Source organism: Ischnura elegans, chromosome 4 (genome assembly GCF_921293095.1).
Source record: "Ischnura elegans chromosome 4, ioIscEleg1.1, whole genome shotgun sequence".
Classification (NCBI taxonomy): Eukaryota; Metazoa; Arthropoda; class Insecta; order Odonata; family Coenagrionidae; genus Ischnura; species Ischnura elegans.
In genome coordinates, this window is record NC_060249.1 from 54565712 (window position 1) to 54593426 (window position 27715).

The 27715-nt window shown below is 37.2% G+C and overlaps 1 protein-coding gene across 1 annotated transcript; it reads left to right on the plus strand.

The window, feature by feature from the left end:
- Nucleotides 1-621: 621 nt before the first annotated feature.
- LOC124157515 (protein KRI1 homolog) lies at nt 622-27203 on the plus strand. The gene is made up of 12 exons (XM_046532313.1): nt 622-937; nt 1278-1357; nt 1430-1646; nt 3202-3377; nt 14625-14785; nt 19032-19224; nt 22254-22466; nt 23256-23394; nt 23735-23853; nt 24464-24796; nt 25627-25787; nt 25911-27203. The coding sequence occupies exons 1-12, from the start codon at nt 826-828 to the stop codon at nt 26470-26472; spliced, it is 2466 nt and encodes an 821-aa protein (XP_046388269.1). The 5' UTR covers nt 622-825; the 3' UTR covers nt 26473-27203.
- Nucleotides 27204-27715: the final 512 nt, after the last annotated feature.

Here is a 27715-nt window from a genome sequence, read left to right on the forward strand (position 1 = left end):
GAATCAACGATAATTTCCAATCATTCGTGACCCATAGGGTTAGTGATCAATATTTTATTATGGAAAGTCAATATTAATAATGGAACTAATTGAAAGGCATGAGAGATAAATGGGCTCTTTCAAGATTTTCGGCATATCACCTGAGATATGAAGGCCATAGGTACCCTGAAATGTCGATTATAGAAAACTTTACAATTATTACGAACATTGTCTCTAAAAGTGATTACAATACCATGCCATTCATCACCACGAGTGAAAGAGCAGTCAAAAACGGTCAATTCAGGTCGCGAGTGACGTTCATCAACCGCGACATCTTCGAAGAATGATAGCGATTGGACTGTGTTTGAGAATGACCTATGCAATGAGCAATCACGAATGACCTAATGGCTGGCGATTGACGGAGAACGACCACGATCACGAATGACCTGCGTCTAGAACAATCATGAATGACCGACGATCGCGACTGATGGAGAACGTCCACGGTCACGAACGACCGACGGGAGGAAATGACCCTCTCGGTCATCTGAATGATCCCGTTCACCGATCAATCTCGGAGATGACCCTGGTCACATGATTCGATCGTTCATGACCGACCCATCACTACCGCTCAGTCACACGTGCGAGCTCTAGAAGATTGGTACATCGTTGGTGCTGACTTTTATATGAACCATACGAAATGAATTGTTTATTTACGTTGTGCCAGCTTGTGATGACAGGTTGAAGTTAATCAAAATATTTGTTCGAAATTGACGCCTCGATGAGAGAGCTTTTAGTTAAACTTTCACTATTGTTCCTTGTTGTCCATATATCAAAACTGTCCTAGAAATGGCAACACTATTAAGTGATAGCGAGGAGGAATTAGAGGTGAAGTTTAATATAAACAAAAATTATGCAGATAGGTATGATAGTTGGCGAAGGAAGGAAGAGTTGCAAAAATGTAAGTGTTTGGATTAAGTTAGTTAACTGTTTTTTCATAGTTGTTAAATATTGTAGTAATAAATGTTCTTCGGTTTTTACATCCAATTTCCGGGATATATTCAGGTAAGAATGGCAGTAAAGCTGAAATTATTGTACCAGCGTAAAATTTACGTGTTGAGGGTTTTATGAGTAAATGATTGTCTTATCATGTTGATACGTACATATGTATAGTTGTTGGAATGTATTTAGGTCTATTTTTTCGTGCCTTTTTTGTTGCAATACTTCTTTTAGGTCGGTATGAGTAATTTATAAAATCTGTGTAGGAGTAATTTCTAAAATCTGTGTATTTATGTTTTCAGTTAAAGATCGTTTTGGCGAAGATGCCCTGGAGAAGAGTGAAGATGATAGCAGTAGCTCGTCGTCGGATGACGATGACTTGGTAATTACGAATGCCTTAATGTCGTTACGAATAACTGTCCAATGCTTGATGTTTAATTGATTTTTTACAAAGGAGCTGCCAATGGAATTCGACAAAGAATTTTATCACACTCTTTCATCTTTAAAATCGAGGGACCCTAAAATATATGACAAGAATACAAAGTTCTTTGACAATGTAAGCCTTCCATTGAAAGGGGCAGGAAGTAAGTCAGAAAAAAAGTCCAAACCAATGTTCCTGAGAGACTACGAAAGGAAAGTTATTCAAGAAGGTGGCCTGTTGCCTGATGAAGGTGAGTAATGAGATGTATGTCTATTCTAAGATTGTTTTGATGTAGCTTCAATCAGCTCTCTCATCACCTAACATTTGTTTCGTCTTTTACATCTGTAATCACTTGTTGTCTTTGTGGCTTATTCAAAGCCTTTCTTCCTTTCCCATTCCCTTTGATGAATGTCATCATGGGACTAGACTTTCTCATGATTGGGCAAATTGGGTTGTCCTATCTTCTCAGTATTATCAGAAGACTTACATACAGGACGTCCACTAACTCACTTTTTTCACTTTTATTCACTTTGTTAAAAATTGGGTGAATTGTCTGACAGTTTTATAAGATTGTTCACTTTGTTCACTTTTGTGGAAAAATTCTTTCCTAGCAAGTACTTGTCCGCCGTTAAAAATATTCAATCGAATTTTTTTCAGTTGAAAATTTTTCAATTCAGTCAACCACATGCACGTAAACACGAACAACAGGATAACGGTATCGGAATTGTTGTCATTAGCTATCTTCCCTTGGCAGGTGCCAGCACTATGCCCACTATCTTTTTATTGGAGAAGTAAGGATTTAACGTGCATAAAAGTTGTGATAGTAGTTTTAATTTATGTGATCACTTCATTAGCCGTCATTGGTGGTTTGTGATGATCGTGATAATGAATTCCAGTAGAAACCTTGTGGGTGAATTCGATTGAACATTTGGGAATTCAATTGATTATTTTAGAATTCAATTTCAAATCTTTTCTTCAAATTCAATTGAATTTTTGGAAATTTAATTGAAAATGAGGAAATTAAATTGTAATTTTTCAATTGAATCGGTAGATTTTTTCCAAGAGGGTCTAACCATATAGATATCACTCGCCTTGAGTCTTCGTGAGTGGTGTACTTGACACACCAAGAGTGGCAACTGTAGTTCACTGAGCTCAACCCCTCTGCATTGGGTTTGTGCTTCATCTCTGACGGTGGCCAAGTAGACAAGCGAGGCACTTGCCTGCCGGCTAGTGTCTGCATTATTTTCATTAAGAGGAATCATCACTCCAGCTTGATGGATATTTTTAGTTTTTAATCTGATTATCTTTAGTTTTTATCTTTTTACTTATTACTCATTCAAAGCTTATGATATCAACTTGCAATGTTTAATGCATAAAAATTAGACTATTGTAAATAGTTGCCTTTATCTCAAATTTATAATTTTCACTCCATATTTTCTCAATAGCAAAATTTAATTTATATAAGAGCATGTTGAGCTGGACGGTTACAGCATTAACGCATCAAAGAAAGCTGTACGAAGAGGGAGGGAGGGGGGGAGAGGGAGAGAGAGAGAAAGGAGGAAAGACCCCTCATTTTCAAGTTAGACTGACATTGGCCAAGTTTCTGGATAATGTGACAAATGAGGAGAGGAGCGCAAAACTTCTAAACAACTTGTCAATAAGGCAATAAAGATTAAGGTGTTTAAAACATTAGGAGTCTTCACTGGCTACATGCATGTGGAAAGCTTCATGTCTTACTAAAAGGGATATAGTTTAAATGCCTTACATTTATAAATTTCCTGAAAGCTAACTTCATTTTATTTTAGATGAAGAGGTGAACGGAGACGAAGAAGAGAAAGTGATATCCCCATCTTATTTTGAGGAACAAGATGCCATTAAGGAAAGTTTTAAAGGTGCACTCAATTCAGCTGATGACGATGAGAAGGAAGAGCAAGGAATTGGTGGCTTATTCTCCAAGAAAGTGAAATCTCAAGAGGAGCTGGTAAGAGTTGCATTTTTATATTTTATTAGCTTCTTCCCAGTCAGCACAAAAGATAAATTACCCCATTATTACTCTTATGCTCCAGTAATGGTTAGAAATTATAATTGCCAGGCACGTTACTTCGGCACTTGCAGTCGCGTTCATGTTCTTCTTTCATTGTTTATTTGTCCACTCGTAGCCAACGTTACTGTCCACCCCACACAGCACTCTGACATCTTTAGGACATCCGGTGACTGCCCGCCAAGTGGCCTACGGATGTCCGTAGACCGTCCGCATTTATGCCAAAGGATGTCAGCTGCACGTCCGCATGTCAGTAAAAAAGACTGCTGACGGATGTCCTGAATGTCCACTCTGGACACCCTCAAGGCACTCAAAGGACACATTAGGTTAGGACTGAATTTTTTCGTTACCAATTAACACGAGGTCCGGACAAGAATTTAAATAAATGAGGCATCAATTTCATGTACAATATTTATTAGACTTCTTTGGTATAACAATCTTAACTCAAGAAATTAAATATTACTTATTTTTCTTCTTCCCCTGCAAGCGCTTCTTGACGTGCCTAATGTAATTTCTCAGTCACCTCTACATATTTTCCAGGGGCAGGCATGCTCTCCTGCACTGCTCCTATAAAGATGAATGATATAATTATGGCATTGTTTCAGGGCATCGTCTCTTATAGATAAAGGACTGATAACATTTAAGACAAGGAAGATAGAGCCTTATTAATCTTGGGCTTAACATACTTAAATTCTTAAAATCATAAAGTTAAAATTGTGAAACTTGTCCACAGTAGGCCTTAATAATATCGGCAATTTTCTCTTCTAACCCACATCTAATTTGGCGAAACAAATACTCTTATTCTCTTTCAAACAAAAATTATTTAAAAGAGCACTGGCAGAAGCCATAAAGGCCGTTTTACATGGTACACGGAATTGCGCAATCTGACGTACGTGCGAAGGCGCAATCAAAATTGCGTTGTGTAAAGCGGCGAATTGCTAGAACGAATGCGTGGATGCGAGACAGCAAAATAACCCCTGTTCTAATTTCGTTTATACATTCGCCCAATTCCACGCCATTTTAGAAATTAATGCAGCTCTAACCTGCGCAATTCCGTGTACCGTGTAAAACGGCCTTAATACATAACTATCTTTAATAGTTTCTCTGATGAATGTCCCCTATCACAGCATTCACTTACAAAAAACAAATCCACATCCACCATATATATAAAAGTCACTTCTACTGCTATGTCTTCTAGATGATAGTTTGGTAACTGAAGAAATGGCACCCTCCTCCAACCTGGGCACCTTCAATTCTACATGAAATGTCTTACCCATCTTCTCGTTTAAGGCCACAGACTATTTTCTAATATCACAAGGTGTGAAGTGAAGCTGACACACCTAACATTAATTAATACGAAAATACCCTGAAAATTACTTGATCATTTCATTTCCAATTTATGGCATGGCAATTTTGCATGAGAAATCAAATGACTAGGCTTATAAATATATGAGATAATTGTATACAGTTAGTCCTCGTTCTACGTCACCCCGTTTAACGTCATTTCGCGATAACGTCACGAAAATTTTGAGACCGTCATTCGTTTATCGCACCTTTGCTTCGCGATAACGTCAGGTCTGGTCAGGTCTTTTAAATTTCGTGCGGGAAAAAATGCGAAGCGGTGGGCGTTGCAGGTTGTACATTTTGTGGGCGGTAATACAGTCAGTCTAAACGAAGTGTAAAACGGTGTGTTTATTGTCAATTTCGATTACGTTTATAGCAAATTTTCTGCAAAATGAATTCTTAGGTAGGTGCGCAAATGTTAAGTGCGTAAATGTCAAGTAAAGTTTTAGCAAATTTTACTTGACATAACGGTTTTCTGGAACCTGAAAAGTGATTTCTAGGAATTTTTCCGTGTAGAACTCGGAGTATTTGTCGTCACTTTTTCGCCGTGTTCTCAATAATCTTGGTTCCTGTAACTGCGACGATGTTTCAGCGATGATGATGCCCAGGCGATGATGCCCAGGTGACCACCATAGCAAAGCCGAAAAAACAAACGCGGGAAGATACAAAAATGGAGAAGGATGCACACGTAGCTGCTGGTATTGCCGTCAATGAAGACAGGGACTCGTGTTTATGCCATAGTTTGGCATTCCCATCGTAAGAAATGGCCCAAATATGATACGCTAAAATTTTTTCGCGTAGGAATTGTGAGGTCTAGGAGCCGATATTCACTTTTTACATTGTTTCTTATGGGATATTGTGCTTCGATTAACGTCATTTCGTTTATCGTCACATTTTTCAGGAACGGTAAGTGACGTTAAACGAGGACTCACTGTACCTCAATGATTTTATATTTAAAACTATAGCATAAGATAGTTTGAAATGATGAAAGCCAACGCATAACACATCAAAAGGCAAACTTAGAAAGAGTATTTGATTCTATAAACTTGGCTGCTTATTCCTAGTAACTCCTTCAGCCACACGTTGACCGAACGACAGAATACAAAAAAGACAACTAAAATGCAAGAATTTTCAAATGAATTGCTGCTGCAATATTTTAAATCACCACTTTCAGTCCTCGAGTCGTTCATCAACATCTCGAAGCCACTTCTAACTAGAAATTACATCCAAATAATTTCAGGGAGAAAGAGTACACAGTGGAACCTCGATCTATCGTTTTTCAGGGGGATGGATGAAAAAAATGATGAATGCGGGAAAACGATCCATGCGGAAATGTTTGGCTAGGTTGCCTATGTACCAGGAAATGCAGGATTTTGGTGCATAATTATGATATTCGTTAAAGGACTCAAACAATATTTTGCCAATTGCAGGGATACTAGTACTTTATCGAGATACTTAGGTCATATTGTTGATTTGACCAATATCTCTTTCAAATATCCTGAAGGAACATTCCACCTCGCAAAAAAATGTTTGCTCTCCACTCTGGCATTTACACTGCTATTATGGATTTCTGTCTGGTGTAAAATTCTTATCCATGAAATGCCATTTCCAGTGCTCGTATTTACGAGAGCAATGTGCATGTTATGCCTAAAACAACCACTTTCGCCGATGCAGTGATTGGTTGTGAGATGGATCAAAAAGGCCAAAAATAGTTTTATTATTTGAAATGTTCCTTTCTAAAAATTAAATTTTTAATATGATTTAGGCAATGTGTAAAGTGTTAACAATGTTGCGTTAATCATCAGCAGCACGCCCACCTGACCCCTGGCTTCATCCCACTTCTTGTTTTCACCAGGTATCTCGCACTACCCCGACCCCTGCCGTCATGTGCTAGCGGACAACCCGAGGCGTTCTGCAATACTCACGCGCTACTAGTCCGAATTCTTTTCTTCATCGTCAATTATTTTCAGTCCATTTTTTAAATTTTTCACTTGTTTCTTCGGAAGGGCCATGGTCCGAAGACGGATAAAAATAAAACTAGTAAATATAAAACCTCACTTTATTAAACGTACACCGAAAACACTCGCTAGTTTGAAGTCAACCCATCCCGGAAAGTACGGAACCACTTGTATGAGATGAAGTTCGGAACTGATGCTCTCACGTACGGCATACTCAAAGCATACTGCAGAGGGTGAAGCATGACCATATGACTGCACCATGAAATTTTTTGTCCTAAAAAGGAGGAAACTTACCCATTCTTATATAATTAGCGTAGCACCAGAATAGCAGATGAATTCGGATTGTTAGTAGGGAGAAACAAAATATCCTGAGAAGATATCCCTCCGAGAGTAACTCTGACAAGTGAGGCTTATAGTATAACTTGTATATTGTAACCTGATGTCCTGTTTTTGGAAAAACATGCTGCATCAACTGCCGAGAAGCTCAGCTGCGAGTATATCGAGTTTCGCCAGAAATCACAATGGTATTTTTCCAACTATTTCCTAGCTTAAAATGCTTAAATAACGTTAGAAATACGTCGTGTTTAATCTCATTCTTTTTTTAATTACGTGCACATTACAAATACATATTTCAATCCAATTAAAATATAATACCAATTGCCAAAATTCATTGTTAGACACTTTTTGGGGTAATAGGTGATTCATGCAGCAGGTGACCTTCAGAAACTAGGAACTTTGAAGGAGATAGGCTGAAAAAGGTCGGTGGGTGAGAAAAGGGGTTGGGTGTGAAACACATTTCTATTGTTCTCGTGTAACTTGATATTTTTTTTTCAAAGCTAAGGTTTTCGTAATACAATAGGGTAGTTTCCTTCATCAAAGAAAACGATAGGCATTGATTACGATTCGTTACCCACCATTAGTGTATTCATAATACACAAATTATTTGGTTTTTGAAATACCGGTTTAGACGAATGGCAAGGGTCAAATTTTATCCTCATTTGAAAAAGGCCAGATTGGCGCCCATGCGATTCCACTCCGCGTGACGTCACAGGGACCTAGTTTCTACACGAGAGGATAGGAGTTATACATCGTCTGAGGTTACCAATGCATGCATGAGGCACAGAGCTCAGGGAAACATGTCTTAATAATCACCTATTAAAACTGGCTAAGGTCGGAAAGTTTTCTTCGTTTGATAAGGTATTAATAAACCTTTTTTAAGCCAAGCGCTACCATTCAGCAAGGCACTCAGCTATCCGCTAGCATCCTGCGTCCTATCAGCGCTCAGAGTCTCGATCAAGGTCACTTCACAAGGAGAGAGGGGGAACCAGAAATGCATCGCACGGACTTTCCTACTTACGCGTCGCGTTTTCGCGCGCTTGAAATTTTTCACTTTTCATTTAATCACGAAAAATAGATATCGTCATTTAAAAATCTAAAAGCGCGAAATACGTACTCCAGGAGTAATAATCTTTCGATTTAGGCAATAAAAAAATAATAGGAAACCACCCTATTCCTGCGCGAGCTAAAACCTTTTGTTTAATTTTGGAGAAGAGGAAAGCTTGAGAGGGGGGGAGGCGAGTGCTGAATGGAAGGGGATAGCGGATCTTGGGAAATGCACTAATGTTACTATCCCACGGCACTCAGCTTCTTCCTATGGTAGTTCAATCTCGTGGGAAGATTCAAACTATGTGTCTGTCGTCATTAGCCACATATAGCACATTATAAACACTTTGTCTCATTTTCGTCAAACGATGGATGTGGGAAAATTATACGCCGGGACCGCGTTCAAACGATCAATGTGGGAAAACGATACTTCGGAGTATGATGGATGCGGGAAAAAATTACAATGCCTTTATGGAACTTTATTTAACACCAGGAACGGTGAGCGATGAATGCGGGAAAACAATCAATGCAGGAACAATAGATCGGGTTTCCACTGTATAGCTTAATGTTTTTCGTAGGCGTGAAATTGTCTCATCTTATCACCCAAATATAATTCTTCTTCAACTCAGGATCTATTGGAAAGCTAAAAACTTGAGCTTTGGGTCTAGTCCCAGAGTTTCCTTCACATCTCGGCACCACAGGTACGTGAAAGGCATTTTTTACAAAAATACCTCACAAACAAGTTACTAGATTCTACCAAATGAAATTAAAGAATTACGGAAACTTCACTATTTACAGAAACTCTAATTTTCACCAACTTAACCACAAAAATCCCTGAAATGTGGTGAGATGTAACGTTAACAATGTGATCTCCAACGCCAGCTGGCTGGCACCACAGCCGTCAGTTGCGGGCCTTTTTCTAGGTGGCTATGGCACCATCCGAGAAAGGAAATAGGCCCAAACTGGCTACAAATCTTAGTATCCAGATACGAACTGGATACTACTGTGTCGTATGTTAATTCAGAAGATTTTAGGAAATTTGGACGTTTATGATACAATTATCACTGCATATGAATTTGCCAGTGTACTGTTCAAAACCTTTGTACAAATGGGACACTAGTTGGACGTCCGCTGGATATCCGAGATAGGACAGTGTGTGGACGGATGGCACGGACGGCAGCCGGTCGTCCTCTGGCTGTCCTGAAAATCCGCGGACATTGAGAGGATGCACAGCAGACATCCTTTGGCAATGATGTGCTGTGTGGGACTATTCGTAAATCGCAGTTTAGGATCCAATGTAGCCAACCGGCAAGATTTGAATTTGATCTTTCATATAACTATTTTAGTGAAAATAATTGTCCGATGAAAATTAGTAGTCTTCTCTATGTATTTACGAAAATAATCAGGTAATTTTTAATCACTTGAATTTCTGTTAATGGCCATAGCCTTTCATGGATAGGGTGTATATTAGGCCGGCCCTTATTTTTCAGAATTGAGAAAAGTTATGTTTTCCTAGTCTCAAAATGATCCAAATGAGGCTTATATTCACGTGTTAAAATTTGGTTACTTTAAAATAACGGGAACCCGTGCCCCAAGGGCCCTAAGTACTGAGGACCCTCAATTGAGTTTTTTGGGGCCGAAAAAGTGCTATCCCTATGTAAAACGTAAAAGTAGAGCTCTTTAGGGCCGAATTCTTGTTTGTTTTGACCTATCTCTAATAGTTTACGAGATATTGTGCGTCGTAATGTAATCCACCCTCTAGGGCACTACCCCGCACCGCGGCGCTGCTGAGGTACGGCCCGCACCACTTACTAGAGACTTCCCCTCCAACCCCTCCCCTCCCTCGGCAAAGACTGCTCCTGATGGCAAGATTTACATGCCAGTGGTACGGATTTGATCAGACTGTTTCTCTTTTGTCATGATTAATGTTGTTAAATCCCGCAATGTCAATTTTAACCCTTCAACGCCGCCTTGTGTACTAGGTACCGACCCCTTAAATCTTAATTTGTTGCCACCATACGACCGCGCACCATTCCAGCATGCTTTGTTCCAAAGTGCTCTTTATGTACAAAATATTATAAGTATGTCATACAATTGCGTTCGTGAATTATCAAGGAATTAAAGAAATGAGCAGGACTTCCAGGGCTCCAACGGTAGATAGAAATATTTAAGGAAAAAGAAACGACGCAGTCAGTTCACTGATGTAGATAAATGTGGAGAGATAGTTAGTTCTTGTGTACAGTGTGCAAAGGAAAGGGAGTGCTAATTCTTTAGGATTTAAGGAGAAAAGTAGTGAAATAAATAGTTTACCATGAATACACCTGACGTTCGTTTTAACAATAGGCCAACAACGAAAGGCATGAATTCAAGACTAAATTCAGACATTGAACTGGTAGAATAAGAAAGTGGAGAAATACTTGGCTCAAAGCTACCTACAGTGAGAGAAGTACTAAGTGTTTTCTCTATCACCTAATGGGCTCGAAATGTATTACTTGGTGCGCGAAAAAACATCAAAAATTCGTTTACCCACGGAAAAAACGAGAATTTCTGATAGTACAGTGAATGAGGCGATTGAAAAGTTGGAAAAAGTACTCAAGGAATGAATAAAATTGCGACGACATTAGAAGATAAAGGGAATTACCGTAGAGATGAAGAGAAGAGAATCCTTCATGACAAAACTTGATGATTTGTTTGACATTGCAAGGAGCGGTGCCATTGAATTTTTGACACACGAGGAGGAATGTGCAGTTGATCTCTCGGAAAAATGAGCTTGGGCTGAAGAAATAAAATTCTTACGCAATCAAAGAGCAGCACGGAATGCAGTTATTGTAGGGATATATTTCAATATGTTAAAGAAGAAAGAAATAGATGATGTTCTCCGCTCCTTGTGCTACATTTGCTGCAAAAGTGACCTGCAGTTCCTAAAAAGATTTGTTACGAAAGTGTAAACCTGGACTTAGCGAAAGCAGTACAAAAGAGGTTTTCAAACCACTAGTGGTACCTGAGTGAGGAGTTGGTAGGCCTGTCTTTCATTGACGGATCCTTTTCTAGTATTGAAAAGGAAAACGTGATACGCTGTACGAGGACATATGAGGGAAAATATGATCCACCGAAGAACGCATTCTATAAACACAAAGACCTGACTAAGGTATCTATATCAAATTTTGTCACTACTAATTCTAGAAAGCTATTTAATACATTGGAAATATGCATGGCATTCTTTGATGTGCCCACACGAGAATGGGATGAACATAATGATTACAAGAACGATTTGCAATACATTCGGGGCCTTCAAGTGGTAAATGATCGTGCAGGGAAATGGGTGAAAGTAATTCAAGATTTTAAGTCAGTTACGTAGGAGAAAGAGTGAATTACTTAGTGTGAATTTTCATCGTAACACGACCCCAACCTCCCAATTTAATTGTCAAATATGGGGTGTCAGTGAAAGATTAGAAATACAATGAAAATGTATTTTATTTTGGTTAATATGTACCAAAAATCATGGACAGAGTGTTAATAAATTGATCACTTGGATTGGAAATACTGTCATGGCAATTAAATTATTTCTAACGGAAGCACATTTCTTCAGAGGCTAAATCTTGCCAATAGGAGCAAAGACTTTGCTGACGGAGGGGAGGGGGTGGAGGGGAAGTCTCTAGTAAGTGGTGCGGGCCGTACCTCAGCGGCGCCGCGGTGCGGGGTAGTGCCCTAGAGGGTGGATTACATTACGACGCACAATATCTCGTAAACTATTAGAGATAGGTCAAAACAAACAAGAATTCGGCCCTAAAGGGCTCTACTTTTACGTTTTACATAGGGATAGCACTTTTTTGGCCCCAAAAAACTCAATTGAGGGTCCTCAGTACTTAGGGCCCTTGGGGCACGGGTTCCCGTTATTTTAAAGTAACCAAATTTTAACACGTGAATATAAGCCTCATTTGGATCATTTTGAGACTAGGAAAACATAACTTTTCTCAATTCTGAAAAATAAGGGCCGGCCTAGTGTATATAATGTGAAACTATTTGCGAAATGAAATCGAAAGTAATTTGAAAAATATCACTACAGTGTCGCTGTGGATATATTGAGCTATATTTTTCTACTTTATAAACTTTACTCAAGCTCATACAATTAAGTAAATCCTCATTATATATTTTTTATACTTCACTGTTGGCAATTCTGCACGTGAGTAATTACGTGGTAAACAAAGGGTAAATTACTAGGGTAAATTTGCCTCAAATTACCAAAATAATTTCCATCCAAATTATCTTTTGTGCTGACTGGGTTATTGATAATAAGCCGTACAGGTCATAGTACACAGTAAAAAGAATTTTTATAGAACCCCAAGTGCTGCAAGTGGAAAAAAATATGAATTCAACATTTGAGCATCACCATAATTCATGGTGTAGTGTTATTAGCAACTATCACAATTAATCTATTTTTGAAAGTGATTTTATTTTCAATTTCTCCTTTTATTTTCATGCACTAACATTTGGTTGGGATTGTGATTAAATAATTACTTATATAATGTAAAATTTAGTGATAGAGTTGATTGTAATATCCTCTCCCAATCCGAATAAATTCAAAAAGCTGTTTATGCCAAGGGGTACCTCAAAATGCTTGGTGGCAGTAGAAATTTTTTTTTGATGTCGTTCATGGGATTGTTAGTTGTTTTCTGTTTCCTTCATCTTTTTTCCAGGACTAAATCATCCCGTTGTGCCTAAGCATGCCGAAGGTGATTGAAGAGAGCTATCTCTTTTACTCACATTCGGCCTTGCTGATAAGGTTGACTCTCAAGTTCCAGAACATCAACATACCATATCGGGCTGAATGACAAAGTTTGGTGCCTGGAGTTTTTTCTGCCACTCTTCTTTAGCACCTCCCTCCTTTTCCATTCTTTCAATTTGGCACTGTATTATCCCCTACCATTTCGTCATTCTAATTTAACGTTCATTAGTGCACCATCTGAGTAATCCTTTGATCAATGATGTTTTGTAATGATGCCACTCTTCCTGATGCTTCCGATGGACATATTTTCAATCAATCAAATATTTCTCCTTCAGTTTCAATCATTACAGACTTTTCCATCCATCCATTACCATTACCAAGTATATCCTAAATTGTTGGGCCTTCATACTGGCCCTGTAGACTGCTGGAGTAAACTTGAGTCTACTCAGAATATGTTAATATCTTTTTGTGTACATGTGATAACGTCTTCTTTCCTTTTCCCATTAATCTATGTAACCAAGCATTTTTGCTTAAGAAAGGAAAACTTGAGAAGAAGAGTATACCATCATACAATATGAAAGCATATCTTCGAAAACCATCATTACGTAGTCTAATTCAATCAGCTGTAATTTATATCACATTTGTGAATGGCATTGAGAGTAGCACATTTGGTAATCATTATTCTGAATAGATCCTATTTTGGGAAATAATGCCCTATTTTATGATAGATCAAGTCACACTAACCTAATCCAAGCCCCGGAGAGGGAATTATCCTTTAGTCTGCCAGAAAGGCCTACAGTTATGACGTAATTATGATGTTTATTCATTTCAAATGTGGTACATAGCATCATAGTTATTTAAACATAGGTTATGAGCATAAAGAGAACCTATGATAACTAATGGACAATCATTTTTGCGTGCAAAATTAAAGTGCATATTTCTGTTCCAGTGTATTAGAGACTTAAAATCGTCATCATTTGGTTAAGTACCAAATTTACAACACCCTTGAGTGTGATGAACGCTCAGTTTCTAGCTAATTCATCTAAAAGAATTCAAAAATACTAATTGGATTTTTATTTTTTGCGGCCAAAAACTGTCTGTGAATAATGGAAACCAGCTAAAAGATTTGTGTACATAATTTCCTTGGAATCTATACAAATGTAATCCATAGATCAATAGCCTATCCAATTATTTTTTGGAAAATTCATTCCACTTAAATAAAACATCAACAATTGTGTGCTGAATAAAACTGTGTACCATTTTTTGGCAGTAATTTTTCTTAGGGAAATTAAAAATAATTGATACCCATTGTCTAAATGCAGACTTCAGCACTGTAAGCCAAGCAGGAGAATTGAATCTTGTTAATATTTGGGGATTAGCACTTTGACGCAGTTCTATTACACCATTTTTTGTCTGATAAATATACCAGGCTTTAAACATGTATTTTTTTAGGAGATACATAATTTCTTATGGATATCATCACTTTGATTTAATATGCGGATGCAGCTTCATTTTTGAAGTTAAAAAAAAACAAATACCCATTTGAAAGCATTTCATCTTCTCCAAGTCTTAATAATTTAATTACGTATCAGAAATATATTCTGACCATGAAATTCATAGATTGCAATTTATCTTTAAGCATAGAATTTTTATGAATACTGAGTTTTGTTATTAAAATGTTAGATAGTAAGTATTACTTTCTCCCAGAGCTGTGTTGTGAAGAAAGATGAGTCTTGACTTTTTTAATTTGCAATTTTTTTCTTTCCATTAATGCAGGAAAAGGAAGAAGATGATTACTCTTCTTGGTTACTTGGCAATAAAGGAGATCTGGAAGATGCTGAGGAAGAAAATAAGTTATCTCATTTACGATCCTATTGGACTGACCCAAAACTGGATCCAGGAGAAGCCTTTCTCAGAGACTACATTCTTAAAAAAAAGTGAGATATTCATGTCAGTCAATTTTAAGTATGATATTTTTGGAAAGAAGTGTCTTGGATAACCTGTGATTAACTCTTTAGCTATAGGTTTATTGTCTAAGTATCCATCCTTAATCCAGGCCATCCCTCCTGTAGTGCTTGCAGAGTTTTTGTGCACTAGAGAGTTTCCCCAAGCCCTATTTCCCAGAGTATACGCTCTCCGAGTGGCTACCGGCGACCAATCCCGTTAACCGGTTCTTGACTCAGTGCACGTCAGGTACGAACATTCGAAAGTGACGATGCAAAATAATCGCCAAAGCCTCATCGACGTGCTGGCCTTTAATGTAGAAATTTTATGAACAAGTAACTACAATAGATATCGAGCATAAACTTACAGAGATTTCAATATGCATTGTTGGGGCTGAGAAGGTAATCCCCATGATTACACAAACAAATGAAAACAAAACTCGAAACGTCTTCACCCAAAAAAATTCAAGAAAACCAGCTGAATTTAGGCACTGGAGAAGGAATTAGAATTAACCACACTAGAGATAAATTTTAACAAAATGGCTTGCTGAAAGTAACGTAGTTAAGAGCAGATAAATGATATTGTAGCATAATTTGTATCATGTAAATCCCACTACACACCTCTGTGGTTTTGGTGGTTTAGATCTTAATGTAGGCAGCATTGTTTCTGACCCTTGTTGCATCAGTTTTCTGTCATTATCACTATTTCATATCCAAGGGGAATAACAACCTCAACAAGGGGATATAAATTGATTCCAAGGATTTTATAATGCTTGCTACTCGGCACTTCATCTGAACACAGTGTTTCACAATATACAACAGGATTGTCGCTCCGAGTATCCGGGGGAGTTACCTTCACTATTTCCTTGTAGATGTATTGGTAAATGCCTATAATGCATTCCCTTGGCTATGCAGAAAATATCTTCAGCAAGGTAACACAAGAGAATAACACAGCACCACTGAAGACGAGATTTGCTGGGAAGGTTTCGATGGACTTGCAATGTTTTAGCTATAGCTCATCTTTCAAAGGCCCAGAAAGCTCATTTAAAATTTTTGTAGAAACCCAAAAATCTATTGACTAAAATGTGACCCCTGTGGCCATCTGGGTGCCCCTGAGGAGAACCACGTAGCCTTCCTTTCACGGTTGTATGCGAATGTCTCAAGGGTTTGTGCCCACGGCACTCAGAAATACACTACCCGCTAATGAGTTTTTCCTAGAATTTGAAGTGGTGGAGCTTCATGCGACTATGGAACAAGGCTGCTTCTCAGAAGTCATTTTGGTGGTGGTATTATGGGTGCAAAAAATTGCTGTGGTAGAGTTTCTGTCGTATGGCTTTTCCCCCCAATACTTCAAACCATCAAATGGTTGAATCCAAGCATTCCAAACAGTGATGAATGTTTATAACTCAACGAAATGAAATGAAAATGAATGTTAATTTGGAAAATGTGAAAGGAATGAAAATATTCCATGCATTTTGAGTTTAAAGGAATTCATTGGAAGTCCATTTTGGTATTACAAACAATATCTGTTTTAGAACTTCATAGCATTTGGAAATGAGTAAGTTTTCATATCCTAGCTATGATTAAAATGTATGTGACCGAAAATACCTTAACCTATTAGAAAGGGAAATTAAATACAGTGGAACCTTGTTTAAGCGAGTACGGGATATAGCGAGACCCCCGCTATTACGAGAGATAGCCGATGCACCGTCAGTAGACCCTATAATAAGCATGTTAAAAAATTCGTTTTAACGAGGCCCTTTTGGTGTTGGCTTTCGCCATTGTGAGGGTTTCACCGTCGGAAAAACTTACGTCAAGACTCCTTAATCTCTGTAATTGCTAGCGATCTGTTAGAAATGAAGTTAATAGAGTGCTCAGTCTCAAATTTATGTGGTAAACTGTCGTCCGATAAATAAGTAGTTAATTTTGGTGAAAATATTGTGGCATTAGCATTCGCGAGTGGTTGATCTTCTTTTGTTCCTCGGGCGGCAGAAAGCAGTCGGCAGCATACCCGCACGTCCGTGAGTTGCGTGAATAGAAAGCATTTGATGGCAGACACCATGGCCAAAAAAACGCCAAACCCGTCTAGGAGAGAAAATAAAAATAAAGGAGTAATATGAGAGTGTCGAAATAAAGTTATCTTCCTATTCGCTCTTCACAATTTAAAAAAACAAAAGCGCCCAAGGAATGCAGACTATGTAGAGATATAAGGAGCTTTGTTCGGGTGGTTTTGCCCACTCCAATCTGCGGGAACATCTGAGAAAGGGGATACGCCTAAGCCTAAAGCGGAGTATTTCAGGGATAAATTGCGAATCGAGAATTTCAAGAGTGCGGAAGGTTGATTATACTAATGCAAAGCACAAAAGAGTTATCTCCCCTCATAATTGCTGGTGATGTCTGCGGTGTAAACCCAAAGTCATGGAAGAAAGGACTCCGATCATAAGTATCTTAAGAAGTATTCCTCGCGTGATATAACATAGACGAAACGGAACTTTTTTACATCCTACTCCCTGACAAAACAAACTCCCTGCAGTACGAGGTATTTCTTGCAATGATGCCTCTAAAAGTAGGTAGTGCACCTTAGTGATGATGTAGGATGTACAATGCTATGATACTCAGCTTGAATTGTCTGGATGGACGTATTTATTCTCTGTTGCGGATTCACAAGGGTGAACTATTCGCGTCAGTGGTCGGAGTCGTACCGACGGTCTCTTCCGTCACGTGGGTAGCCAAGCATCCCCTGGTGGCCGCTGGAAGAACTCACAGAACAACTGACTCTCGTTTGCAGTGCCGTGGTAAACTCGGTGTATTATTTCAAATACGTCGCGAAGGTAACACTCAAAAAGGAACTTTTTTTTAACAACGGCAATTTTAATCACATCATTTTTCAAGCTTAGCAAACTTTTTACTGTAGATAATGAAGATATTACATTATCTGATAGAAAAAGTCTTCCTAGGCAGGAACGTTATACAACCTTCCACCGTTTTCGACTGCAGAAACAAATGCAATACGTTATTCCTCTTCACTGCCGCTCCACGTACAGGAACAATAAACATACACCAATGGAAATATTTGAGGCATTAAATAACCACGATACAGTTTTATCAGTTAATTTTTGAATTTTCAGTGGAAAATACGAAAATAATAGAATGATTACGTAAATGCACTATTTGCTCCACCTCCGGTAAAACGAAAATTCGCTATAGCGAGTGTTTATTGATGCACCGTGGGGTCTCCTTTTATCGAGATTGCACTGTACTGCAACTGATTTTTCAAATGGCTTTGGCGTTCAGTTTAGTAAAAGACTTAGCTCAGTTTAAATGATGACAATACGAGTGACAAGCTGTCTTTACTGAATTTAAAATAGCTGGATGAATTCTTATTTCTTTTCCAGAGAAAAAAATAAATTAAAATTTATGATAATTAGCCAGAATTTGTGTGTTTTTATTTTTTTAAAAGCTGCATCACATTCGCTTTCGGCGATTCTTTCAGACTGTCACTTTCGAAGATTCGTTCCCGGCATGCACCGAGTCAAGAACCGGTTAACGGGATTACCATTCAATGGCATTACCTCTACCATTGGCAATGGGGCTCGGGGAAACTCTCTAGTGCACAGAAACTCTGCCAGTACTCATCAATTCCAAGCTCTTATCTACAGAATAAGGTTGTGTGATATCGTTTTCAACACTGATGACAAATTTTTATTATCATTTCCAAATAAACTAACACTTGCCTTCAAACAACTTTTATTTACTTCAGTAGTAATAATAATATTTTTATGAACACCATAGGGACGTACAAAGCCATGGGTCTTGTCAATTATCGGAAAAGAAAAAGATAATTATAAAATTAAAATTATTTTTTAAACCACTGTCAGCTAACTGGTAGACTGCCTGTTTAAAGCTTTGGCGATGGATTATAAGGTTAGATTGTATCTTAGCTTCTGGTGAACACGATCTCTAAACACACAGGCAACCTAATTGCTCATATTTAGTGCTCATTTTTTGGAATTTATTAGGTTTGGAAATCGAGGTCCACCTGCATTATAAATTTGTATTTGTAATGTCAATGTTAAGATATCCTTCACCTAACCTTAATTTTTCAAATTCACACAAGTCACCACAGGCGAATATACTAACATAATTACAAATAATTTTAGGAACATATCTATAATTCTAATTGAAGGAAACATTTAGTTTCGAAAGAAGGGCTAAATGATTTATTCTCTACTTTCCATAGGTTTAAACCGGTGGAGAATAAAGTCAAAAAGAATCTGAGTAACATGGAAGAGCAGGAGGAAGAGTGTGAAAGTGATCAAGATGATGAAATAACTGATGGAGATCTTTTGGAACAAGAAGAAAAGGAGATTGAGAAAATGGAAGAATTTGAGCATAAGTTCAACTTCCGATTTGAAGAGCCAGATCAAGAATTTGTATGTATTATTCTTTCTAAAAGTATTAACTAGAGTTTTGGGTGCGTGTAGTCTGGAGATTTAATTGCCAAATTTTATGTGCACTTCATCTAATGAGTTTCGGAAGGGTTAATACAGCTCATAGCTGGTAAGAAACAAAATTTCAAAGCATTTCAATATTCCCTCCGTCTGATTTCCAGTTAGTTCCTAAACCTTTAAATTCAAAATTAAACCTCATAATCAATATTTGTCACCCTAAGTCAATAATTGGGCTAGTCTACACTCCAACATTTTCAGCCTGCTGACACATTGGAGGCTATTTGTGAATTACAGTGAAGTATCTAACTCCTGGTGGAGTAACAGTAACAGAAGCAAATTATCAATATTTACACGAGCATTTAAAAATAATGACTTGAGAAGGAAAAATTAAGCTGATATCCAGAAAAAATTGCCTTATTATTCAGTTGTAATGGTGCTGAAGGAGAAAAATTTAATTTGTTTACTCCTTGGTTGATATATCAGTGTATGCATTATAGGTAGAGATGGGTCGAATAGCAGATTTCTCGTACTTAAATATCGAATTCGAATATTAAATCATTGGTTGAATATTCGAATACCTCAAATTTCCAATACTAGAACTGCGCAAAGCATATTAAACGTTAGACTTGGGGTTTCTAAGGGGCGGAGCCCCTTCGCGAGCGTGCCGAATGCAGCGAATATAAAGGTGTACAGTGGAACCTATATCTATCGTTTTTCAAGGGGATGGATGAAAAAAAAAAAGAAAGGGTAAATGCAGGAATGTTTGACTAGGTTGCCTATGCAGCAGGAAACCCAGGATTTTGGCGAGTAATTGTGATTTCCTTTGAAGGATTCAAACAGGAATTTAGCTGATTAATGGAATATTTTAACTTTATGGAAACAATTTGGGCGTATTGTTTATTCAACCAACATCTCTTTCAAATATCGTATGGGGACACACCTCACAAAAAAATGATTGCATGCCATCTCGGCATTTACACTGCTACAATGGATTTCTGTCTGATATATACATTCTTATCTACCAAACGCCATTTCAGCGGCATGCCTATCTGATACTCGGCTTCATCCTACTTCTTATTTTCAACAGGTAGCTCGCTTCACCTCCATTCCTACTGTCAAGTGCTAGCGGACAATCCGAGGCGTTTTGCAAAATACATGTGCTTCTCCACGGGATTTTCTTCTTCTTGAATTATTTTCAGTCCATCTTTGGTAGTTCTCACGAGATAAGCAGATGAACTCAAATTGCTAGCTGGGAGAAACCAAATATCCTGGGAAAATATCCCTTCGTCTGTGACTGTTACAATAGAGATTTATAGCATAACTCATAAATTGTAACTTGATATATATTTTGGAAAAAATACTGCATCAACTTCCAAGAAACTCAGCTGCAAGGATATTTAGTTTTGCCAAAATGCTATGTCTCCTTCGCATTTTGACATTTATTTCCTTGCGTAAAATGCTTAAATAAATTCAAAAATACGATGTGTTTGGTATTATTCTTTTTAAATTACGCGCACATTACTAATAGTACAATCCAATAAAGGTGTAATATCAATTGCCGAAAGTCATTGTTAGACACCTTTAGGCCTAATAGATGACTCATGCAGCAGTTGACCTCCAGAAATGGGGAACTTCGAAGCAGGTAGGGGGAAAAAGGTCAGTGGGGGAGAAAGAGGGAAGGGTTAAACAAGATTCTATTATTCTCATGTAACTTTATATTTTCTTTTGAAGCTTTTGATTTATGGTCTTGGTGATACAAATCCTGCGCAAGCTGGGGCCTTTTGTTTGGTCTCGGAGAGGAGGAAAGCATCGTAGGAGGGGCTGAGGGCTGATGGATGGATGGGGTAGCAGATTTTGGGGATTTACGGATTTTTTCACCTGATCATTTTCGGTTCCCATGTCAAACTCTTTTCACTGCTCTAATCCGCAAATTTGATATAGTTCGTCAACTTTCCTAAAACGGCACAGCATTTACTAAACAACTAGAGTTCTCTACATTTTTCCAAGTCAACTACCAACGACGTGGGTGCAACAGTGTATGGCGCGAAATTCAAAATATTCGAGATCTTACCTTAACCATAATTATTCGAGATCTCGAATATCGAATACTTTCTAGTATTCGAGTATTCGTGGATAATATTCGCACATCTCTAGTTATAAGTCAGGTGTGTATTTAAAAAAAATATTCTTGGCTTCTTCTGATGATTCTTGAGGTTGTGACCAAAGTTGGTGTTGGTGTCAAAATGAACCTATACCAAAAACGGTAAAATTTATTTGCACCCTGCTCACTAGTTGAACGCGGGGAGAAAAAAATCAAATGGCACACAGTTATATATGTTCTTTAATGCTGAAATATAAACCACAGAAGTAGCTGTTGTTTTCTAGAATTTTGCCAACTTGGGTTTTTAAGTTGCCTAGACAACGTGATAGCTGTTTGAGGCTGCTTGGCCTTGTCAGTGTCTCCTCCACGACCTGCTCCATGTGTAATCTGGCTTTCAAGGTCATTTGAAAAAAAGAATGTTATTTCAATTTTGACTCCAGGCCATGGCTGATTATTATTCATGATTTTTATTCCTTCCGTGGTAGCACAGCTGATATATGTTGCCGAAATAAAAGGGTGAAAATAGGATTAGCATGCACTTTGTTCTGTTAACCTTTGCAAAATTAATTGGAAAATTTTTCCTTTTAAATATCTGTTTTTTGGTGCTCTGGATGTCAAGGTTGCAAAGATGCATGCCAAAAGTCTGTTGTAGTGAGTTCAAAGTTAAGATTTTGGAATATTTGCTTTTAGAAGCAACCAATTGTAACTTACTGCTCTGTCTAATATACTTTGCTATGTACTTTTGCATTATGCTTTTGATTATGTAGGAGACATGTGCCCAATTATGAACATGTTCTTCCTTAGCTCTACTTCATGCTCGTGTGCAGTACCGAAAATAATGGGATGCATATTTGTCACATTGTGCCATCAGGGATGTAATGCTGTAATGAGTGACTTTTGACTTTTCCAGATCAAACGTTTTCCTCGAACATTGGATCACAGTTTGAGGAAGAAGGACGACAAGAGAAAGCAGAAAAGAGAGGAGCTAAGAACAAGAAAAGAAACTGAGAAACAGAAGCTGAAGGAACAGTTGGGCAAGGCAAAGGAATTGAAGCAAAGGGAAATCGAAGAGCGACTCAAGCAACTGTGCAACATCACTGGAAATGAAAATTTAGGATTTGAGGTAAAGGTTACTGGGTGCTAAATATTCTATAGGGAATCAGAATTACATTCTGTCATCTAAGAGAAAGTGGTAATTTACGTTAACATCATTATCAGTGAGTAAATGGTAATGGAATGGATAGAAGCTTGCTGGAATTTATATTTGAGGAATATTTAGGTGTGTAATATGATATTTATTGTGATTAAGTGAATAGAAGTGGGATGTGGTAAAAATGATTCATGATGGACATACGCTTCGATTGACAAAAAGTAGTGTGGAGGATAATCCTTTAGCAGTACATTTTAATGGAATCTAGTATAAAAATTGTCATATTTCAAGTGTTTTTTTTAATAAATTTACTTTGTGTATTTTCTTCTTGACATTCTGGACGTACGAAGAAAAAAGGAATGTTCAAAATTGATGAAGTAGATCATAAAACAGATCTAGTCTCATGGACACTCTTGTGCAACGTAGGTACGAGATAAAAGTACAATCTAATTTAATTTTTAAGAAACTGTTAAGGATGGGACACACCATATTGAGGATCAAACATTTATGTACAATGAATGAGCCGTGCTAAAAGTGAGCACATCTAATCTATCTTGTATTCGTGAGATTAAATGATTAGGATCAGCATTTTTAACTGTCTTAAGCTAACATGTATTGTGTACTCATATGTATTGTGAATGAAATGACTCATGACAGTTTTATTTCACATGGGAGAGAAACTTAAAATATTTCTGAAAAACACACCTAGTATTGATAACCATTATAGTTTTGCAACATCTTTTCATTTCTTTTATGTGGCAGGGGAAGGATCTTGATGAAGATTTTGATCCAGCTGAATACGACAAGAGAATGAAGGAAATTTTTTCAGAGGATGCCTTTTATGGTGTTGAAGACAATGTAAAGCCAGTGTTCCCCTCAATGGATGAAGAATTGGACATGGGCAAGTTTCATTATTGATACTCCCACTTTATGCCTTTATCTTACATAATTTGCATAATTATTGAGTGAATGATACCTAAAATGCTGATGATATCCTTATAAAAACTAAAAAGTAGTTTAAATGTACCTAGTAGACATATTTCTGTACCTCAGTTGGTTCTCACATTGTTACTGGGGGATATGTGGGACAGGAATTGAAATGGAAGTGCACAGCTGCTTCTTCATTCTAATGTAAGAATCTGTGGTTTTATTTTGTATTCACCCGTAAAAGTTGTTAGAGAAAGAAATCTCTAAAATTTAACTCTAATGTTATTCTATTTCATTTATTACATGTGCTTCAGAGGATTGGGATACATGGGGAGGAGATGAGTCATATGGAGAGAACACTGCAAACCAGGAATATTATCATCCATCTGGTGAATCTCAAGATGGTTTGTCTGCGGAAGATCCCAATTTTAATGTAAGATTTCTTGTTCTGTGTAATTCCATTTATTTATACCTTTCCTTGCTGGTTATTATTTTCCTTGTGTGAGATTACTCATTGTGTTTACTATCATCAAGAACTGATGTTATTTACCATATATTTCTGAATATAGTCCCCCCTTTTTTTCTAAAAATGCCCATGGTAAAAGTAAAGGGAGGGACTATATTCAAACACATTTTTTTAACTTTTCCCGAAACTGAAGCCTCCAAATTGGGGGGGGGGGGGACTATATTCGGAGAAATGCTGTATTCTGTATTATTTAGCAATAATTGATCTGTCTCGCAGAAATCTATGCATTTGCTTTCAAATTATTTACAAAGTGTACCTGATGGAAACTTACAAATTTCTGCATTTGTTCAAATTCATTTATCAGTTAACAAAGTAGATTTTCTTGTATCTCATGACCTCTCCATCTCAATAAACAATATGATTGGCATGAGGAAACCAATTCTATAAGACATATTCTTGAAAAGTGTAATCTCCCCCTAATGTGGTGCTGAAAGTTTGAAGGAAAGATTACATTGTTGGAAACCCCATAAATGTAAAGTCATAAGTATTGTATTATGTCTTCTTTCCTATGCTTCAGATGGACTGTGACTATGACCCAAAAAAATCTTTCCAAGAAGAGATGATGGCTGCATGCGGTAAGAAGTCCAAGGGTGAAAGAGGGAAAGGGCGTCGCTGGAGAGCAAGACAATCACGACTTGCAAAGGGCCTCCTGAAAGAAAAACCTCAGTTTGATCCAATGGAAGTTCTTTCAAAGGCCAAGTTATGCCAAGGTGATGCAGCTACTGCCTTTGAAAAGTATGTTGATGAATATTATGGATTAGAATATGAAGACATTATTGGTGGAGACCTTCCTTGTAGGTTCAAGTACCGGAAAGTGATTCCCAATGATTTTGGACTATCTGTTGAAGAGGTTAGTTCTGGAATAAACTAATGATAATGGATATTCAAATAAAGTTTAAAACAATAGTTAACATTTCTGAATGGTGTGAAATTTAATTCAGGCCTATCTGTATTAGGGCTTGCCTATATTTATCTTTTAATTACTTGAAAAATCCTTTAGACCATGTCACTTGTTTATAGCCATATATTAATAATTAATAATAGCAGGTGTATCCATCTCCTGGTGAAATTTGTGGTAGGAATCCACAGGTTAGCTCTGATCCTAATGTCACATTCATCAAACATATCACCACCCTCGGAGTAGTCACCCGAAGCTGAGATATGGCAACTGGGTGATTTTATGGTGGAGTCAGCAGGTGTTTTATTTCTCATGGAAACTTCTTCCATTTTTTGTAATTACAGGGTCGAACATGGAACTACCTAATGTTTCTTCGCTAAAATCTTAAAATGAAAGGTGTTAGAAGGGTGCTTGTACTCCAGCATATTTACTGTATGCTTTGTGTTATTTGCAAATTTTTGGTGACTGTTTTTGTGAAATATTGTGGCAATTAGGGGTAGCAGGAGAGCAATAAGTATTTTAAAAAATGGTTACTGGGGCAGGCTGATGATATTTCACCTTAGGCTAGTGAAGGATTCTGGCTAGAAGATTGTCTGGGCTAGTGTGATCGGCAAGTAAAGCATAACCATTGATGGATGAATTGAATTCTTATGTTCACTTGGCAGAAGAGCTATGCATTAAGTAAAGAAGCAATACCTGGAGATGGATAACCTGGTCCTTTTTAGTTTTAATTGCATTTTAAATATTATGAACATTAATGAGAGTGATTATTTTTTTCTCAGATTTTAAGTGCAGATGATAAGGAACTCAATCGATGGTGTTCTCTGAAGAAAGCAGTTCAGATACGGCCCGAGGATAGTGAAAAGTATGATCTGCAAGCATATCGGAAGAAAAGTTCAAACTTTAACTTGAAGAAGAAGGTCTTCCGTAGTATCTATGCAAGGTAGGGAGCCTTCAGTGAAAGAAATTAAGAATGAGTGGCTTTTTTTAGAATGGATGAAAAAAAATTACTTTGACTTCTAATTTACTTTCTTTTTTCTATGTCAATATTTCTTTTTCTCCTCAGTCCTGAAGAGCCTCGGGCAGATGAAGAAGAGTCGCAGAATAAGAAGTCTAAAAAGAACAAGCATAAACAAGAAGGTGAAGATCAATCTTGTATTTCTCAGTCAGAAAATGCTAATGGTGCTTCTGGGGAAGATGAGGAGGCAGTAGTACAGGAGGAGGCAAATTCAGTTGATGTTATCCAAAAAAAGAAGAAAAAGAGGAAGAGGAACAAAAGTGGGAAGTTTTTGGAATATCCTCTTGAAAAAACGGGTGAAAGTGTTGAAAAATCTGCTAAGGAAGTGGAGGGGTCAGAGGTGAGGACTGAGGAAAGTGATGCCAAGCAGATCTCAAATGTGAAAGAAAAGGAGATGGAAGGGAGAAGAGAAGAAAAGAGAAAGAAGAAGACGAAAGATGTGACATCTCTGAATAAAAGGAAGAAAGAAAAAGGAGTCAAAGCTGGCAAGATTAAAAAGCAACATGGCCCTGAAAACTATCTCTCAGGGTTATCAAAATCTAGGCTGAAAGCTTACGGAATAAATCCCAAAAAATTCGGCAATAAGTTGAAGTACAAACCATCTGTTTAATGTTGAATGTTGGACTCGAATACTTGAAAAGTTGATCAAATTTTTGAGAAAAATCTTGACTGTTGTAAGTTTACTCAAAATTCATCCACCTTCCTTCTCTAAAACTTGCTTGGTTCGTGGACTTTTCTCTATCAAGTAAGAAATTTGTTGATTATGTTGCCATTGGATGGAAATATAATGAATTCATTGTATCATTTGTTTCCCGAAGGTGTATTAAAATTGTTAAATGGTTAATAAATGAAATACTCAAGTAAAATTAAAATTTACTCGAGGATTTGATTTATTACCATTTTTTACATTTATGTAGTTCATTTATTGCTTATTCAACTATAATAAGTTTCTTTTTTGATGCACTATAGATTTTTACAAAATCCAACACATTTCTACAAATATATGACTCAATAGGTCCAGGCAGTTGTGATTGAGAATTGTTAATTTGGTTAATTTTATGGCAGCATTATATGCACATATATGTGGTCCTTTTTAACATTACTCTGGGACACCTATCTTGTTTATCAGATCTTAGGAAATGTTTCTTCCTTTTCTAGCCTAACTTATACTTCATATTTTTCAATTTTACTCAATGCCGTCACTGTTTCAATTTATACAGTACATATGTATATGTATTTATTTTCTGATGGCGTAAATACTTCGTTGATTCGGCAAAATAATTATAGAATTTTCCTTTTTCCAACCATGACTGCCCTTCAATAATAAATAATTTACTGTAATACAGTTTTGTTCAGGAAATTTAAAATATTAAATTCGACACCTTATTCCCCAGCGTAAGTTGAAATACAAATAGAATATGAAACAAAGAGAAAAAAAACACAGACATGTGATGGTGATTTATGTTTAGGTCAAAATTTTCTCTGTGGCTTTTGTATATTTGGGACCAAATTGAAACAATATATACATATATTAATGGAAATTGTAGTTAATCATTAAGCCATGGAAGAAGTTCTTCCATTATTAAGCTGCCTAAATTTGTTTTAATAGTTTGATTTATATGCATGGAACATTAATTCATGGTTATTTCCGCATTTTGCAAGCTGTTCTTAGAATGCGCATTAATTGAAGAATATAGCCTGATACAACTCAAATGTTTTCATGAATCCGAATGACACTTTTGAAAAACACAAACTTAGTGACGTCACACGCGCTAAAAAATATTAGCATCACGAAGCGTCCTCAAAGGGACACATGGGTGGTGATATTTTGAATAGGAACTGTGGATTATACT

Excerpts from the sequence above, each read along its gene's own strand:
- LOC124157515 (XM_046532313.1), top strand. The coding sequence starts at position 826 with ATGGCAACACTATTAAGTGATAGCGAGGAGGAATTAGAGGTGAAGTTT. Across the intron at positions 1,647-3,201 it reads TGGCCTGTTGCCTGATGAAG|ATGAAGAGGTGAACGGAGAC; the intron begins GTGAGTAATGAG and ends ATTTTATTTTAG. Across the intron at positions 14,786-19,031 it reads GACTACATTCTTAAAAAAAA|GTTTAAACCGGTGGAGAATA; the intron begins GTGAGATATTCA and ends TACTTTCCATAG.